Source organism: Octopus sinensis, linkage group LG2 (genome assembly GCF_006345805.1).
Source record: "Octopus sinensis linkage group LG2, ASM634580v1, whole genome shotgun sequence".
In the NCBI taxonomy this organism is placed as follows: domain Eukaryota; kingdom Metazoa; phylum Mollusca; class Cephalopoda; order Octopoda; family Octopodidae; genus Octopus; species Octopus sinensis.
The window spans coordinates 139,198,594-139,215,384 of record NC_042998.1 but is presented as its reverse complement, the minus strand read 5'-3'; the positions used below and the strand labels follow the sequence as shown (position 1 = coordinate 139,215,384).

The window sequence follows — 16,791 nt, the reverse complement described above, 5'->3', positions numbered from 1 at the left end:
ACCATAATATACTACAAAGTATATTGAATGTTTTTATAAGTCAATACTTGGTTGTAACATAGAACATAGTACTGACTTATAAAAACGTTTGATGTACTTTGTAGTATCTCCTTGTTGTTTACATCAGGCGCCTTACATACAAAATGTCATAACAAAATTCTATAGAAAATCTGTAGAGATGACCATAACAAGTGAAACTCAGCTATAAATGAATAACCCTGTTATGGACTGACATCCTAATCAGGGTGAATGTTGTCACTTATGCACCATTGAAACTGGGGAAGCCAGCCTTATGATTCCTAGGACTCAAGTAATGATGGTGATGATGATTTCTTCCCCACTCCATTTTTCCTTTTCCTAACCAAATAATCCATTTTCCAAATGACCTTGCATACATCAGGATATTTCAGGTTGTTATTTTATCTAACGGTGATCTAAATTGATAAGGCTTGCATACAGTAAAATGTTAATATTAAATAGTGAAACACTTTAAACGTAAAATATTTTAGCACTGACTTATCAAATTAATAACGAGATGTTTATGTTATAAATTTTAATTGCAGAATGTATTGATTAAGCTAAAAAAAATTTATCAATTTTTAATTTGAATATTAAATGCATCAATAATTTTACTAATTTATCAACTTAACTTGAACTTTACCTAACTAAATTATAAATGTCTTATTTTGCTAACTATCAACTAAGAGCTGAATTTAATTAAATTTTAAATCAACATAAACCTAAACTTAATTAAAACCTGAATTTCAGTTAAACTAACTTTTACTAATTATCACCATAAACTAACTTTTATTAATTATCACCATTATTCACCATAAACCTGAATGTTACTAAGCTAAATTTTAAATCCATCAATTGCTTTACTAATTAGAGATGTATTTATATAGAGAAATAGTTAACTAATTTTGAGTAATCACTGTTTACATCCTCTTGAGATATATTAAAATTTCTGTGGTATAACAAAAGCAAATGTGTCTGATGCTTTTATAGTTCATTCTTCAATTGACACTTTCTTTGTTTAAATAGTTCCTGTCAAGGCACAGTTGATCAGATCTATATTGTTTATATTGCAAATATCCTATTGAGCACTCACTCTGCAGCTACTAATGACACAATCATTAAGATAATTGTCATTTCATTATATTTTAGTGTGCTGTGTTTAGTTGAACTTGGATTTACTACTTTGTAAAGAAATGTTTGGTATATATAAAATAGTAGCTTCATGAGCTCTCATCAATGTGGGATTCAATACTTATCTTGACAACCAAAATTTTGTCATAAATTTGTAGTTTTGTTTCGTTATTTTTTGCTGTTATATAAAATCAGTAAGTTATTGGAAGTAAGCTTTCCTACTTTACACACACACCATCACCACCATCATCATCATGACTGAATCCACTTAAATTTCTTTATTCTGTTTACTTCTGGTGATGTGCCTTTATGCCTGAAATATATAAATGTTATTTAACTTTCCCCATTTTGCACTGTTAGAAGTTCTTTGTCTTCACTATTTGTTATTTAACACATGCACAGACTTGGTTGTGTGGTTAAAGAGTTTCCTTCTCATCCACATGGTTTCAAGTTCAGTCCTATTGCATTTCACCTTGGACCAGAGTCTTCTAAGCCATAGCCTTGTGAATGGATTGGAACTAGAAGCCTGTTATGTGTATGTGTTTTGACATTGCTGGTTGTAAACAAGCATCACTATCATGCAAGTGGTGTTGTGAATTTCCAGCCTTTCATGTAAAAACTTGTCTGACAATGGAGAAATATTACTTTGCTTGGAAACAGATGAGTGCTGGTGACAGGAATGACGTCCAGCTATAGAAAATTGCCACATAAAATTCTGTCCGACTCATGGAAGCACGGAAAATGGATATTAAAACAATGTTGATGATAATAATGTTTCACATAACAAAGCATTGAGCTAGAGATGGTGAATAGTGAATAATGCATTCCCCTGTCAACAAAACTGTCTGCTAGTTCTGCATTTTTGAAGACGAGTAGAATGAATATTCCCTTATTTGCAAAATGAGTAAGGGTTAGCTACAGGGAGGATATCTGGCTGTAAAAGCAATACCTCAGTAATATGTACCCATCTGACCCATGCTAACATAGAAAACAAGATGTAAAAATGAATGGAAAAGCAGACATATATGAACATCTGCACTCTCACACATGCACATGCACATATGCATTCTCATACATGCACTCATATGCACATGCATGCATGTACAAATGCTCTCACACACAAATGTACTCTCATACACACAAATGCACTCTCTCATGCATATACACACACATATGTTGTTCACACATTATTTACACTTTCCAGCACTTAACCTTTTAAATGTCTTTCTCTCTACTATATAAGATTGTTCCATAGTTTTCTGTAAAACTCTTCATAGGAAGCTGAGCCTGCCTCTCTCCACCTTCTCCTCTCCTCTTTCACTTACATTTGTGTTTATCTTCCTCTTACATCTTCAGACCTATTTATTTATGGCTGTATCAGAAAACATTTTGTGTTTTACTTCAAAGACTAGCTGTGCACCCTACCCAAAAGATTAGAATCCCTAGCTCCACTGCAGCCAGCATAAGAAGGCTTCTATATGAGTGCTCAAGCTGCCAAATATAGCAGCCAAATCTTTCCCAAATCTCACCCTGCTGTCTTTAAGAATGAACAATCTCATATCACTATCACCATAGATATTATTGTTGTCATTTTCCTCGATACACTTTAAAAGACAGGGTGGTCTTGGTTGGGAGACTTTTGATTATAAGTCTGCTCAGTCACAGTTGACTTGTCTAGTTAGTGATGACAGTTTGCCAACACATTATTATTAATAATAAATCTAATATCAAAGACTTTCTCTCAGTCACTGAAGCTTTCAGTAGACATCTGTTTGTTTCTGTCTTGTATTGATTTTTAATTCTTTCTTCTTTTTTTTTTTTAATGGAAGCGCAAGCAAGATTTTGTTTCATTTTTTTCTTAGTGAAAATTTGGACATTTGCGTTTTATTGGAGTTTTATTGCTAAATTCTCTTCCTAGTGTAGTAGAAGTAATAGTTAATTATCAGCATTCTTCAAATTGATAACTCTTAGATGAGGACACATTTTGCATTTCAATGTATTATTAAGTGAAGCTGTACTTCTGTTTATTCAACATTGTCATGAATGTATGCGTGTGCACGCACACACACTCTTGCACACTTGAGGCTCAAGCATTTTATTAAAAAGTAATGAGGTGTAAGTTGGAATTTTTAAAACATGAATTTTGTATTATTTTCTTCTTTTGTTCTAATTGAAATTTTTATTTGTGACAAAAAAGCAGAAAAGAAAAAACTTTTGAATGAAACTTAGGTTATTTAATTATCTAATTTTCACTTGAAAATGCTATTAAAAAGAAAAATAAATCCACCACTATCAGTAGCATCATGCCTATCTTCTTCATAGATGTCATTGTTGTCGACGTTGTTGCTATTGTTGCTATAAATCCTTATGATGGTTATCACTATCACCTTGCTTTTACTGCTATCATCATCATATTATAATTATCTTTATTTTTTTAAAATCTGTCATCATACCATTTTTGTGTGAAGTGACATGGGGCCAGGAGTATTTATTTAATAGATGATTGTGGTCCTTCTCCACCTACTGTTGAACTTTTATTCTTTTATAACTGCTTACTGATGTATTTTATTTACAAAAAAAAGAAAAGGTAAAAAAGCTTCTTGCACCATCTTTAATGGCTAGCTACCTTCTTTTTTAGGGTGCTGGTATTGAATTTACCATTTAAATTTGCATTGCATCTCCAGCTGGTTATTATCATCTTTATCTTCTCTAATCTTCACCCATCTTTATTTTTCATTGTTAATACCAAATGGTATAATGTTTTTTTTTTCTTTCTCCTATACAGTAGACATCATATGTATGAGAGAACATTTCATGTCATCATTTGCCTTTCTTTGTTATTGTCTATAGATCACTCATACTATCACAGAAGGTGTCAAAGGCATTAAGTTCACATTGTAGGTATTAACTCCTAACCATATAAAGGTAGCTTAGCTTACATGGAATTCATTCAAAGCAATTTTAACATTTTAACAATGAGTTCAACATAACAAAATCCTTTAACTCCTTTGTTACCATATTTCTGTTGAGACACTCATTCAATTATTGTGTTTACTCATGTATAAGCTGCACTTGTGTATGTTATATTCCTAATATAGTGTTAAATCTTGGTTCAAAATTTTTTCCCTTTATAGTTTTAGCAGTTTTTTTCGGTTAAAAGCAAATATAAAATAGTGTGACTTATATGTGAGTAAATATGATCATTAAAAAAAATAATAAAAAATTTACCAAAACAACATTGTCTTTATTAACCTGGTGTTTGAAAAATTAACATAAGATTTTGCTCGGAAATTTTAAGTTTAGATTATTTTGAAGTTTGTATTGTTGAACCTGGGGCAGTTTATATCATTGAACTAGAGGCAGTTTGGCATCGAAAATATTATTAGTGCTATTAAAATATTAGATTGTGTTCCCTCCTTTTATAAGCATAAGCCTATTATTGTTTGGCTTCAGAAGATGAAACTTCTTTTTCTGAACTTAGTTTGAACTCTCAGATAAGATTAATTGTTTAGAAACATTCAATACACAATTTTTTTTTAGATAAATATAAAATCTAATTCAAATGAATTGACTTATTTTTGTTATTTAAACCATATTGTATAAAAATGTTTAATCTTGTTATTCTGGAAACGTAAGAACAGTGGAGATGGCACAGAATATTAACTGCTGGGTTGACCGTGTAGTATTTAGTTTTGATGGCAGCTGGGTCAAACATATAGCATTTGGTTTCAATGACAATTGGACATAGCATTTAGTTCCAGTGGCAACTGGATCAAACAAGTAGCATTTACCTTTCATGTCAGTTGGGTCAACCATGTATCACTTATTTTCTATGGCAGCTGGACCAAACATGTAGCATTTACCTGTAATGGCAGCTAGACTAAACAAGTAGCATTTAGATTTGATGGCAGTTGGATTAATAACTTTTAGCATTTTAGCTTTGATGATTCAATATTCCAAGTTAAAATTTAAGGTTTATATTTTTTCCCTTCTGTCATTCAAATTGATAAAATAAGTACCAGTAATGTACTGTGGAAATTATCCGGGTCAACCATGTATCACTTATTTTCTATGGCAGCTGGGCCAAACATGTAGCATTTACCTGTAATGGCATTTAGATTTGTTGGCGGTTGGATTAATAACGTTTAGCATTTTAGCTTTGATGATTCAATATTCCAAGTTAGAATTTAAGGTTTATATTTTTTCCCTTCCGTCATTCAAATTGATAAAATAAGTACCAGTAATGTACTGTGGAAATTATCCAATTGTATAACACCCTCATTTAACTGTAATCAAACCTGTATTTAGCCAAAAAAGATTTGTGTGTGTATATGTGGAAACAGTTAGGCATTATTGTTATAATCATATACATAAATTTTGAATACAAAAATTAATTATTACTAAACATTTCTTTCTTCAAACATTGATTTGTAAAATAATCAAGCTTTAGCAATTATCTTTCACCTTGTTAATTGTGATATTTTGTTAATGGCTCATGGCAAATTTTCTTGTTTTCATTTTTGTGCAAATTTCTAAAAGGATTATACTTCATTGTTCTTTGAAAAAAAAAAATCATTAATTTTAATCTTAATATTCTAATAACTGAATTTTTTGTTTGGAAAAAATAATTTCAATCTGTAAGTTTATTATTAGCAGAGTTGTGGTTTTGTGGTTTTGGAATGAATTTAAATGTAAATTTTATGATAAGCTGCTTCTATATGTGATAATTATTACTTTAACGTAAATTTTCTAATTACCAAGTTGCTTGGAATAATTCCAGCTTGAAAATTCATTACTTGATCTGTTGTCTGTAATTATGATTTTAACCTAAAAAATTTAATAACTAAACTGTGTTGCCTGGAATTCAAATTTTTAACCTAAATAAGATGATGTTTCAAATTAAATTATTTGAAATTATAGTAGCGTTCGTTTTGCTTCTGTATCTATTAGGAAGCTTTGTGTTTCTTTATTATTATTAAACAAACTGTGGATGCAAACATACAACTGAAAAAAATTATCAATTTTTGTTGTTGTTAAAACCTCAGATTGTTTCTATTAACACTAGTTTTTTTTTGTTCATTTTTGGCTGATTTTAAAAAAAATTTGAATTTGTGATTGTGTCTGTATTGTTTTTTTTTCTTCTTGTTTTGTTCTTATCCTTTGTTTTGGTGTGCAGCTGGACTACTGGTAATGATGAGGCTCCCCTATCACCAAGTACTCAACGTCCAGGGTTCTGGCACAGGTGATGTCTCTACTAATACTGTTTTCTCTCAGCTATTTTTTTTTTTACCTTGAAGAAAACCACAGCAATCTCCTTTTTACCAAAGCATGCAGCACCCTATTTTGGGGCCAAAATATTGTTAGCTTTGCTGAAATATTTTCTACCCTGAAATACATTTCATCCTTGTTCTTCTCTCCTGATTATCTTGTTGGTGCATTTAGACAAAATTAGCTGTCTTCTACATTACAGATATGCTTCAAAATATATTCCTTTTTTGACCTTCCCTTTTAATCTTGATGACAACAGTTGTTTTAATAAGCTCTTGTGATATTGCTGATGTTTCTTTATGAAAAAACCCCAACAAACTAGAACACAAATATTAACAAAAGTAGTTGTGTTTAACCTTTAGCACACTGCATTTTCTCTAGAATTGTTTCCTCTGCCACTGACCTGTTACTACAAGGGAGAAAACTCATATAGTGATGTGATGCACATACAGTGTGCTAAAGGTTAAATAAGTAATAATAGGAATAGTGGTTTTGGGTTCAGTACTACTGTGTGGTGCCTTGGGTACGTATCTATAGCTTCAGGCTGACAAAAGCTGTATGAATGAGTTTGGTAGATGGAAGCTGAAAGAAGATCATTGTGTGTGTATGTTTGTATCTGTATGTGCATATGTTAGTGTGTTTTCCTTGATATTATGCAGCTCGTAAATAAATTTTGCCATCATGCAAGCAGTGTCATTCATTTCCAATTTTCTGTGAAAATATGTATGGCTAAGTGGTAATATTACCTTGCTTAGAAACAGATGAGTGGCAAAAGGAAGGCATCTACCCATAGAAAATCTGTCACAATGAGTTCTGACTGACCCATGGAAGCATAGAGAAGTGAACATTATAAAATGATGATAATGATAATAAATCAGTCCAGTCCATGTCAGCATGAAAGCTAGACATTAAATGGTAATGATGTAGTGTATCTGACTTATTTACATCCAGAAAAAAATACAATTTCCTAAGCATGGAAACAGTCCACAGAATGAAATTATTTCATGAAAAGTGAATCTATGGTATAGGTGCTATAAAATCAGGATTTTGTATTTGAGTAAACAATTCTATTTAATGGTAGCAAGTTCTTCACTTATGTTTGTCATACATAGTCCTTAAAAGAACGATCGCCAATCTGGGAATGAGAATCCAGGTGTCTAATTTGACATTTAATATGAATTACATGAAAAGTACTATTGTTCATAGTATGTGTATTTTACATAGACAGGTGGGGTAGGGGCTTTCCATTGGTTAAACATTGGTGGCATGGTGAGACTTGCATGCTTGAGCAACTGCTAGTCATCCTCAAAAAGAATCTTATCCAGGCCTGCTCATATGTGTATAGATAATACTGGCAGGCTTGACTGACAGCAGCACCCTCACCTCTTCCAAGGTGGCAGTAGGTGTCTACTGATTATAGTCTAAAGAAAAAAGTGTTAAGTTATTGACTGTTAATTGGAACTGCAATTTATTTTGATTTACTAAATAGTAGGTTATGAAAACTATGGAATTAAGTAGATGATATTTCAGCTTCATACAAACATAAACAGATGTAGCAAAATACATCTTTGACAAAATGGAATTCTGTTCAAAGTAGAAATATATTCTATGACACTATTGTAATATATTTAAAATAATGCCATCTTAATAATAGTTTTTATGGCCACAATGAATAGTGTAGCTTGCATGATAGTCATAGATGTAGATTGAGGAAGGTATTAGACTTTGAGTCCACTAATGTAAAATATTGTAGTTGTTTGTCTAGTATAAATATTATAGCTGCTTGTCATACCCAGTTAGTTCAGCATCAGACTCACTAGAAGCAATTAACTTTATTTTTGTTGTGAGTAAATAGTAAAGAATCTAGATAATTTCATTTGAGTCATTCTCACCAATATAATATAAGTTCAACCTCCCATTATATATATGCGTGTTTTATCTTTGATGGTGGTGGGGAAAGCTTCAATGATAGTTCAAAGGTAAGTATGATGGATGAAAGATGTCCCTACACAACGAAAAGAGCAATGGATTTGTTATATTCATTTTTAACAGATTGCTTGTAAGCCATAGATTGGTTTGTATATTTCAGTTGACACTGATATTTTGCAATGGTATAATGTTGTAGATTGACCCCCGCTGACCAATGATTTGTGAGCAGATTTGGTTGATGGATACTGAAAGAGACGTGTGTGTGTGTGTTTGTTTGTATTAATGTCTCCTTGTCTTGATATTGTGGGATGGTTGTAAAATGAGCATCACTGTCATACAAGTTGTGTCAATCATTTCCAATCTTCTGTGCAAAATATGTTTGGCTTTGGGGAAATGTTACTTCACTTGGAGACCATTGAAGGTTGGTTGGTGATAGGAAACTGAGGGATGGCAACAGGAGAAACATCCTGCTATAGAAAATCTACTCCAACAAATTGTGTGATCTATGTGAGCATGGAAAGGGGGACATAAAAATAATGATTATTACACACAAACACACACATTTTATGTTATGTTTTCAAACATTAGATTAGTAGTTTCCAAATGGTTGAAATATACTGTCTTTGTTTCAAGTTTGAAACTGTGTCATTATTAATCTGATGTTTGGAACATAACATGAAATTCTGGCAGATTTTAATTTAAATCAGTTTAAAGAAGAAATTTACATCAATAGAATCAGAGTTGGTTTTGGGTGTTTTGGTATCAAAATGCTTCAGCATCACTTAAAAGTGGTAAATATTGAAAATAAGTGAAATTTAAGGCTAAAAATATAGACAAGATTGGGAAAACTGGAAGGTTGGATGCCAAATTTTGAGATATTTATAAACACATTTCTGAAAGGACAGAAGAAAATGCATTAGATTTATTTACATTTACACAACTTGTTTTACATACAATCAGGAAGATTTTAATTTACAAAGACACAAATTATGACTACACAACTTCAAGAAAAGAAACCAAAAAAAAGAAAAAGTGGATGGAATGAGAAACATAAATACTGGACTATGTGACATTTGGCCTTGTTAGTATTATTTGTAACCAACAAAATATATCTGAAGCATGGTTATTGCTATTTAATAGCATTATGTTTCATCATATATCAATGCATACTCTTTTCTTTTATATTATATTCTCCCACATTATGTTATCTTCCAGATAATAATAACTTGCTCTGCTGAGCCTTGCAATTCATGCTTCTGTATTTGTTCTTGGTTTTCACCTATCATTCATATTAATGAAAATATTTTCATTGCCAATTGCTTATTTAATGTTAATGCTACATTGTTCTCTCTGTCTCTGTCTTTCTCTGTACTTCTTAATTCTCTTCCATGGGGTACAAGGAACTCACAGTGGAATGAATATATATGAAGGATATACAAATTTTATAACAAGTGCCAACCTGGTTGTGAGGTTGCGAAGTTTGCTTCTCAACCGTACAGCTTTGGGTTAACTCCCACTGCATGGAACCTTTGACTATATTCTATTAATACCTCAGATTGAGAAAAGCCTTGCAAGTGGATTCGGTTGGTGCAAATTGAAAGAAGCCTGTCATATATATACATACTTGTGTATGTGAGGATGTGTCTCCTTGTTTTGACATTACCTGATAGTTGTAAATGAGTGTCACTGTTATACAAGCAGCATTGTTTATTTCTAATATTTTGCGCATTCACATCTGGCCAGCAGGAAATATTATCATGCTTGTAAACAGGTGAGGGTTAGCAGCAAGAAGGGCATCTGGCTAAAGAAAATCTGTGTTGATAAACTACATCTGAGCCATGCAAGCATGGAAAAATAGATGTTAACCCTTTAGCATTCTTGTTACTCTGTCACTCATGCATTATCTCATAGCTTTGAGATTTCAATGATGCGATGGTTTATTTTTAGAATGACATTGTAGGGTAGATGTGACTGGTTGGATCTGGTTATAAAATGGAAAGGATATTTGGGCCAGATATGGTCGGTTTAAATGCTAAAGGGTTAAAATATTATTGATGATAATGATGATGACAATGATCATTACTATTTGAAGTGTGTGATTTTGCTTAATATTTAATTCATTATTGATTTGTATTTTGTCCAGCAACATTTTACCAATTTTCTGTACTACTTGCTGCCTTGCTAAAAGCTTCCCTCTATTCTTCCACTCATTCGTTTTTTGCAGAATGTTTTGTTTGTTGAATTGGATGATTTCTCTGTTTGCATCATGGTTTTTTATTTAGATATGATGACATGTACTGCTACAGAAACCTAAAATTTCTATACTTTATCTTTCAATACTAAATGATTTTTTCAGTTCCATTTCAAACATTTTTTTTTTAATTTGAAGAAAAGAACCCAAATTTGGGAAGGGAAAATGCAGTGCAATAATAAGTTAATTATATGGATGTCTACTATCCACCCCAATGAACCATTGAGTAAAGCTGGTGAGATGTTGGGCAAAATACACAGAGATATCAATAAATGAAATAAATGTTGTTGTTTGTGGAAGGTGAGGTAGTTAGACTAGCATTAAAATTTAGTTTGATATTTCTGATTTCTGAGTTCAAATCGTGTCAAAATCACTTTTATTTTTTACTCATCCAAGAATTATAAAAATCATTTGTACTCTAAAGTTATGCCATTCCCTAAACTGGGTTTCATGTACCTGAAATGTTGCAGGTAAACCTGGGCAGCAGTGATGGAAGAGGATCTGCTGTGATTAACCCTCACTGCACTGATTAAATTTTTGCTGGAGATGTAACATGCTAATCATATGCAATTCAAGTTCTTGCAGCCTCTTTCCATTGGCCAGTAAAAATAAAATGCGAGTACTACATCATATGAACTGTGGAGGATTCCAGAAAGTACTCAACTATTAAAAGTGAATTAACTCCGTTCCTGTGTCTGGAACCAAGTACTCAGTTCCTGCACATTAAGGGTTAAAGTGAAATGGGTTGAGTGTGACCTGTTACATACTGTGGGTGAACTTCGGGTTGAGAAATAAACTGAGTTTAACCCTTTATCATTCAGATTACTCTGTGAAAAGTAATACTTATTTCTTGACATCGTTTTGAATATCCAGCATTATCTTGAAGCTTTGGGATTTTATTGATGATGTGCTTTTTAGAATGATATTGCAAGATAGGTGTGAGAGACCAGATCTGGCCTGTTTGAACATAAAACAGGTAGAACATTTTGTGCAGATATAGCATGTTTAAATGCTACAGGGTTAAGTGAATTGAGAAAAGTAATTGATTAAACTTGTAAGGGCTGATGATGAAATACTTGTCACTAAAACGGAACTGAGATAAGTGGTAAAGAAATAGCAAAAGAAAATTGAATTTGAGAATACCAAGTTATATATATGAAATGATATGATGTTAACACCTATGATAATTATGATGACAAATTGATGGTGACAATGATTATGATGATGATGATATCTTCTTCTTTGGCTCAAAAATTTATATGGAGATATATATCAGGTCATCCCATAAGTTCTGTCCGAATTTTGAATAAAGAAAACAAGTGATCAAATGTTATATTTAATTGAAATTTAATCATCAATCTACTTTCCCTGATTATGTATGACTTCCTTCCATCTATTTACAAGCTTTTTAATCCCATCAATGTAAAACTCTTTTGGTTTCAAAGCAAAGAACTCTGAAATGTCAGTTTCGACCTGCTCCTGGCTTGCAAAAGTTATGTCCCCCAAATGATTCTGTAAACAACAAAACAAATGGTAATCTGAAGGAGCAAGGTTGGCAGAATAAGATGGATAAGGATTTTTTTCCAAACCAAGCTCTTCAATTTTCTGTGATGTGATCTTTGCAGTGTGGGGTTGTGCATTGTCCTGATGAAGCATCACTCCTTTTCGACTCACTAAAGCAGATACAGTTCTATATTTAAGGCATGAGGAATTATGTATATTATCTACATTCGATGGATATCTTGTTTGTTGTTAACACTACAAGATGAAGACAAATATCTGTCGAATGTAAATAATGTTCTCTAAAGCTGGTCTCTTTTTCTTCAAAGCTTGGTTCAAACACTCTAATTGCTGACAGTAGACTTGAGCATTGATTATTGCATTAGGTGGTAACAATTCAAAGTGAATTAATCCTTTGCAATCCCACCAGATAGAGAGAAGAACCTTTTTCCCATGAAGTCCCCTCTCGGTTGTGGTTGAGCTTTTTCCCTTTTACCAAGCCACTGTTTACAACGTTTAACATTTCGATAGAAGATCCATTTTTCATCACCAGTCACAAGTCTATCCAAAAAGTGTGAAATGAGTTCGTGAGAATGGGGAGAAGAGCAGATGTCAACTCAGGATTTGCAGTTGCTTTCGGACAGTTCATGAGGCACCCATTTTCCAAGTTTAGGAACCTTTCCAAGTTGTTGAAGATGTTGATGAACAGTTGTATGGTTTGAACTAAGCATTATTGCCAATTCTTCAACTGATAATGCAGGATTTTCTTCAAGTAATGCCTCAAGGAGCTTATCAAACTCAACTGGACATCCTGTTCGATCTTCATCTTCAAGGCTGAAACCTCCACTTCTGAATTTTGCAAACCATCTTCTGCATGTTCTTTCATTCAAGCATTCTTTCCCATAAACTGAGTGTATGCTTCAAGTTGCTTTGGCTGAAGAGTTTCCTTTTTTGTACTCAGAAAGCATTATGTGCCTTTGGATACTTCCAAAGGGTTTTAATCAAAGAAATTTTAATTCTATTATTCTGTAAAATAATATTTAATTAATTTAAATGTACACAAATGCATAAAAATAATTTTAAATTCCATTCGACATTCTAAAATACTATTAAATTTCATTCAATTTTGAAAAAGGTAAAATCAGACAGAACTTTGGGGATGACCTGATATAGATATATATATATATATATACATACATACACACACACACACACACACACACACACACACACACACACACACACACACACACACACATTAAAATCTAGAAAATGGAGAAGTAGCGTTAATATAATTGATTAACAGCAAAAATTTAACATGTTCACTTACAGCTGTTTTGATTTTATCCAAATGAATTAAATTCCAGTAATTAGAACATTTTATTGGGTAAAATCTTGTCAGAGGAGTAAAAATGACATATTGTTAAGTTATTACATGTATTTCTTCCAAAACATCTCAACAGAGATATATACACACACACAAACATACACACAAATACACAATAAAGAAAACATTGCAAAAAACACATTCATACAATGCACAAACACATTCATACAATGCACAAACACACCCACACATACACAGCTGGTGACCACACACTCAGGAGGAGACACTCAAAAGAATACATCTAACCCAAAGGAAAATCCTAATTCTTTATTCATCACAACATACTCACCCATGGACACACAGCTGGTCTCATTCCAAACATTGAAAGGACATTCAACACAACACTCACACACACATGCACACATAAAACCCATTCAGTAAATGCTTTTAGGCCACCCCTTTGGCAGGAGCCCACATAAGTTTCTTTTAGACAATAGACAACTACACTCCCGCTCTTACCCTCAAACGCTTTGAACTCTATACCAAACTATAAAGAAGACTTCAGTGAAAAATCTCTAGACACGTCTTGACCCCCAAACAGAAGATAAACTGTTTTTACTTCAAATTTTTATAGATTTTTACTGATATTTGATAAGGCGACATTCATCATCAAAACTCGTAATATTTTCTTAATATAATTTTTAAAATCATTTTTATGAAATTCCTTCTTAAATGGAAATGTCTTAGATTTACTTCTGTGTTATTTCCACATCCATCTTTTATATGTAAAAATTTGATTTGTATAGACCTCTAATCTTTTTTCAACTATATATATAAATATATATATATAAATATATATATATATACTTTCTATTTGGAGAAAGTAACTTGATCTAAAAACTAAGAACAAGCCTGCATATAGTTTGTAGTTTTCCTTTCTTAATCTGCTAATAATGTATATTGATGGAATTTTTAATCCAAAATTTCATAAATATATCCTTTAAGTTGATATTATCCACAAGGTCTGTGCATTTATGTGTATGCATATATACATGTAGCTAGCATGCATAAACCTTATGCATGATTTTTTTTAAAGTAAATTTTATGCTATTCTTGTTTTAAACTACATATTTAATAAAAAATACACTGAATTTGTATTTAGATAATTTCTCAAAACTTAGGTTGAGAAACATGGGCAATGAACATAACCTTTATTGGCATCCTTGGATTGATGCAACTGATGTCCAGTCAGAACATATACAAGTCATTGTGTGCCAAAAAGAAAAGAACATGGGAAGGGAATTGGGTGGGGTCAGGTTTGAAAGCTTACAATGGAATTGATTTTCCTAAAGGCACTTAAAGACCAGGCGATGATGTTAAGTTAGGTGGTACCTGCCTACACCTTAAAGTGGTGATCTGTTGTAGCATGATGATCTCTCTCCTATTATGTTCTGTTTTGTGGTGTATTTATATTAACGATCATTATGATAACCCAGTCAATTACTCTGCGCTCTTATTTGTTTACCCAGCTCAATTTTCAATTCTTATTTTTGCTGTCATTGCCATTTCTGCTTATTCTTTTATTTATTCTATAACTGTGAAAAGGAAATACACCAAATTAATTCTGTTTTCTAGTTTCTAATTCCAATTCTTGAACTAATATGCCTGACAACTCTACTTAACTTTTGTGCTTTCATCTGGAAATATCTTTTTTAAATAAATAGATGTGAACTGAATTAATTTGTTTCTCAATTTGCTAGTATTTTGAAATATGTTTTAGAATCTTTTGTTGTAAATTATATTTTTAAAAATCACACTGAAGCTAACTTTGCTTTTCATCCTTTTGAAATATGTGATAAAATACCAATCTTAGATGGTGGGTTGGGGGAACTGTTAGAAAGTCAAGCAAGATGCCTTGGGGTGTTTATTTCACACACACACACACACACAGAGTTGCTATGATGATATTTAGACCTCTTATAGGGATATTTTTTTTATCTAAGATACACTGGTCTAATATATTGTATTTTGAAGAAATATTTCCTCAATGAATATATTATATAACATATCAAATTTTATTATTAAGTTTGCAAATGGAGAGATCTAATGGATACAAATTAATTTATTAATTAGTTAACATCTTCACTTGCAATTGTTTCATTTTGCATCCAATTTAAACTACAAAACATATATACATATATAACCTTGCATTTCAAAATACCTTGGGTGGAAAATCATCAGGGCATGAAAAAGGACAATACAAGGTTTACATTATGATATGTTAGAATATTCCAATATACTAAGAATATATATGTATACACACACACATACACACGCTTGTAGATATCTATATACATATGCACACACACACATATACACTCATCTCTGTGTTTGTAAATATGCATGCATGTGTGTGTGTGTGTGTGTGTGTGTGTGTGTATATTGCATTTCCAGTCCTGAAAGTTTGTTTAGTTTTATGTACATTTATGTATATTTATCTGCTTTGCTTAACAGCCATAATCATTTTGAATTAATTGTTTCAATTTTTTTCCTTTTCTTTTTTTAATACTCTGTTTGCTAACTATTCCTGCAAAAATTCTTTATTCCTCATGTTCTTAAGCATAGCTGCATTGTTTTGCAGGGTGGAGATATTTCATTCCAATCCATTTGCCCTGCCTCCCCCTCTTGCTTATTTGTGTGTGTATGCACATGCACATATATAAGGGAATCTGAATTGATATGCATGTATGTTACATTAATAATAATGTATTAGTCTTAATTGCAAAGTTAAAAATAATAAGTCTTAGCAAGTTTTAACTACCATTGAGATAGAAATGGAAATTCTGCATTCTTGTATGAATCTTTGCTTTCTGCTAAATGAAATAGTATGAGGTAGGCTTATATTTTTTTCAATGATTCGTAGTATTTACACATTCAGTGGTGTTTTGTGTAGTGCAAGACACAAAATTTGTGTTTTGTGACTTTCTCTGCCAACAGTGTGTTGTGGGGGGGGGGGAACAAAAAAAAAAAAACAATACTGAGAAAAACTTAGATATTTCAAATGATTAAAGATTTATTTGATAAAAAACCTTCATGTTGCTGTTATGTTCAAACCAAATATCTATTCTTCTTCTATCCAGCGTCTCCTCAAACACAGACATTCCACCTTCACCTCCTGTGGAGCAAGAGCAGTACCGGTAAGTTCTCGTATCATTTTTAACTTCAGGCTGTGATTAAAATGTCCTCGTTAGGTTATGTAAACCTTGATTGATAGAATGAAAGGTTATAAGTTACAACATTACCATCAATACTATCTGGTAGCTAAAAAAACATCTGAGTTGTAAATAATTGTTGTCTGTCAGTGTGT

At 32.1% G+C, this 16,791-nt stretch overlaps 1 protein-coding gene across 6 annotated transcripts in view; it reads left to right on the top strand.

Annotated features, from left to right (window-relative positions):
- LOC115223178 (protein FAM13A) overlaps positions 1–16,791 on the top strand; it is a 288,109-nt gene that overhangs the window by 223,645 nt on the left and 47,673 nt on the right. For 5 of the 6 annotated variants that reach the window (XM_029793658.2, XM_029793626.2, XM_029793641.2 and 2 more), the window contains 2 exons: positions 6,326–6,391; positions 16,565–16,621. In XM_029793658.2, coding sequence (XP_029649518.1) covers positions 6,326–6,391; positions 16,565–16,621 — 123 coding nt within the window. The remainder of the gene's footprint in view (positions 1–6,325; positions 6,392–16,564; positions 16,622–16,791) is intronic. The other variant, XM_029793651.2, reaches the window with a different exon arrangement.